General features: G+C 56.2%; 1 protein-coding gene across 1 annotated transcript in view; it reads left to right on the forward strand.

The window, feature by feature from the left end:
- The first annotated feature begins 11 nt into the window (after window positions 1–11).
- DMWD (DM1 locus, WD repeat containing) overlaps window positions 12–3111 on the forward strand; it is a 7585-nt gene continuing 4485 nt past the window's right edge. The window contains exons 1-2 of the mRNA XM_045292668.1: window positions 12–212; window positions 1518–1700. Coding sequence (XP_045148603.1) covers window positions 150–212; window positions 1518–1700 — 246 coding nt within the window. The 5' untranslated portion in view covers window positions 12–149. The remainder of the gene's footprint in view (window positions 213–1517; window positions 1701–3111) is intronic.

Here is a 3111-nt window from a genome sequence, read left to right on the forward strand (position 1 = left end):
ATGCAGGTTGGGGGTGCTCCGGAGAACCCCGGAGGGCTCCCGTATTGCTCGGGGTTCCGAGAGAGGAGCCTCTGAGGGTTCCCGGAGGTGATGCAAAGTCTGAAGGGTCTTGGGCGGTGCCGGCCAGAGAAGCGGGCCGCCTGGGGAGAATGGCTAATCAGTCCTTAGGTGATGCTGGGGGGACTCGCTGGCGGTGCGTGGGCCCCCGGGTGGTGAGTATCCTGAAGGGGTGATGGCCCATCTTTGAGATGATGTGTGATGTGTGCACTTGGGGAGGGGGGATAGGCATTCTGCAGAAATGATCAGCGACACCTCCGCCCACCCCACCCCCGCCCCAGGTATTGCCCTCTGGAGGTGATGTAGGGGGGAAAGACTTGGGGCTTGTCGAGCCTGGGTGGGTGGAGATGAGTTCTGGAAGTGGTGGGAGAGACTGAGCAGTTGAGCAGGAATGGAAATCCAGACGGTGAATAGCATCGTAAACGAACTTGGGGTTTGGGAGGTGAGGTCCTGCGGCAAAGGAGACTCCAGCTGAGGGGAGAATGGGAGGTTGAGAGGGGCTGAGGCCCTGCAGCCGAGGGGGAGCTCCTCAGAAGTGGTAGGGTTCCCCAAGTGAATGAGAGTCCAGAGGTGGTCACCCCAAACCAACTTGACCCCTTGGATCTGATTCATGGCCACCTCACAAATAGGATAGCGCTCTCCAAGGCTGGATAGCAGCTGTATGCTTAACCATCGCATCGCCAGGGCTTCGTAGAGGTGACAGATATTGCTCAAATTGGAATGCTGGCGGTATAGTAATTACACATTGGGCTGCAAGATTAGTAGCTAGAAACCACTGTCTGCTTCATTGGAGTGAGACCACCAAGCTTTTTAACACACACACACACACACACACACACACACACACACACACACACACACACACACACACCGCCCCAATAAAGAAACCCATTGGGACATTCTTTCCTGTCCTATATTGCAACTATGAGCCGGCATCGACTCGAAGCAGTGCGTTTGGTTCTTAGAGTTTTCCACTGTGATTAGGGGGATCCTGAGCGTCAGGGACCCTATAGTGAAGGGGGGAGTGTCCCTGGGCTTGCAAGTCCCGCTTGACCCTGAGGTTTGAGAGACTCCTGGAATTTGGGGAGGAAGGGGAGGGGACCAAGGGTATTGGTGGTCAAGACCTGGCAGGAACTGGGAGTTCAGAGGCAGTGGGGACCCCTAGGCCCAGATACTCTTGGCAGGGGAGTCCCTAGGTTACAGGGGGCCACTACTTTGAGGAGGGCCCCACTTTGGGGCTGTACTGTGGCTGCCAGGGCAAGGTTATTCCCTTGGCTCTGATTTGGTTCCGGTTTCCGGTCTGTGGTTGCCCCCGCCCTCTCCAGTCACCCATCCACCTACCCACTTCCCTCGGGGATCTGACCAAGCTTCCTCTTTGGGGGTGCCTTCCCCCACCTCGCACCCTCTTCCCGTCCTCTCAGAGGTTGAAGCCATTAACCCCTTCTCCCCCCTCTCTCAAGTCCATTGACCTCAACAAGCCAATTGACAAGCGGATCTATAAGGGCACCCAACCCACCTGCCACGACTTCAACCAGTTCACCGCGGCCACCGAGACCATCTCCCTGCTGGTGGGCTTCTCAGCTGGCCAGGTGCAGTACCTGGACCTCATCAAGAAGGACACCAGCAAGCTGTTCAATGAGGAGGTGACTTCAGGGGGGTGGGGTGTCCCCAAGGCGCACAGACCTGCTCCTCTCCCCACCCACCTCCGGCACGGCACACACCTGCGTGCTTATTCACACACACACACACACACACACACACACACACACACACAATTCGCCATGGGGTTGCATCTCTGTGTGGGGCGGGATGAACAAAGAAGGCGGGAGGTGGGTTGCCATCTGTCTGCTGGGGTGAGAGGTGGCGGCTCATGGGGTAACGGCTGATGAGACTGACATGCACCCCAGCATTCTCTTGGACCTGTGGGTACTGACCCGATGGGTACTGACCCGTGGTGCCTGTTTTGCAGATTAGAGAGTGGAGGCTAGTGAATGGCTGGGACTTGGGTGAGCCTGGAGCCCTTGGCCTTCCGACTCAAACCCTGGTTGTGCCAAGTTCACATTGCGCGGCCACGGGGAATGACTGCCCCCTGCAGTGTCCACGCTCTTCCTCTGACCTTGGGGGACTGTAGTCGCCTCGGGAAGAGTGTGTCACAGTCTTGGGCCACCTTGGTCCCAGAAGAGTGCCACCTTAGGGCTAGACTCCGGCGCCAGGGGCAGGGCTGGGCCTGGCCCAAAGGAAGTGTGTAAATTTTCTCAGGATGAATGAATGGCCAGAGAGCACAAACATATACCCAGCACGCAGTAGCTCCTCCTTTCGCTAGATCCCTGTGTGCAGGGACCTCAGATCAGAGGGAACAAAGCAGACCAAACTCCCGGCCTCCTTGGCAGTGTCAGCCTCGCTGCAGGATGGGCACTTGGCAGACACCCTGATCGAATGTCAGAGTGTTTATGTGCCAAGCAGAAGGATGGAACAGGGACGGCGTGGGGGAGGTGGGGGCTGGTGTGTGTGTGGCAGGTTTGAAATGGGGGTATTGAAGCAAATCTGAAGGAGATGAGGGCTACTAGCTGGGGTGCAGTTCATATACTCCCCCCCCTCCCCAAATAGGGCAGCAGAAAGGCTGAGTTGAGGGGCAGCAGGGTGTCTGTGAGGAGCCAGGTCACGAGGGTCTGGGAGGCCTTTACTTCTCCAGAGACGGAAGCTTCTAGAACAGCCTTTCTCAATCTGGGCTTCTCTTCTGAACTTTAAAGCCCAGAAATGGCTTAGAAACTGGTTTTCCCGACTCACTCTCACACTCACTCACTCACTGACTCACTCTCACACACTCTCACTCACTCTCACACCCTCTCACTCACTCACTGACTCACTCTCTCACTCACTCACTCTCTCATTCACTCACTCTCATTCACTCTCTCACTCTCGTTCATTGACTCACTCACTCTCTCTCTAATTCACTCATTCTCACTCACTCACTATTCACTCACTCTCATTCAGACTCACTCTCACTCACTCACTCCCTCTCTAATTCACTCACTCTCATTCACTCTCTCACTC

This window comes from Echinops telfairi, unplaced genomic scaffold, assembly GCF_000313985.2.
Source record: "Echinops telfairi isolate 266 unplaced genomic scaffold, ASM31398v2 ScPeMD7_655;HRSCAF=1070, whole genome shotgun sequence".
NCBI classification, from domain to species: Eukaryota; Metazoa; Chordata; class Mammalia; order Afrosoricida; family Tenrecidae; genus Echinops; species Echinops telfairi.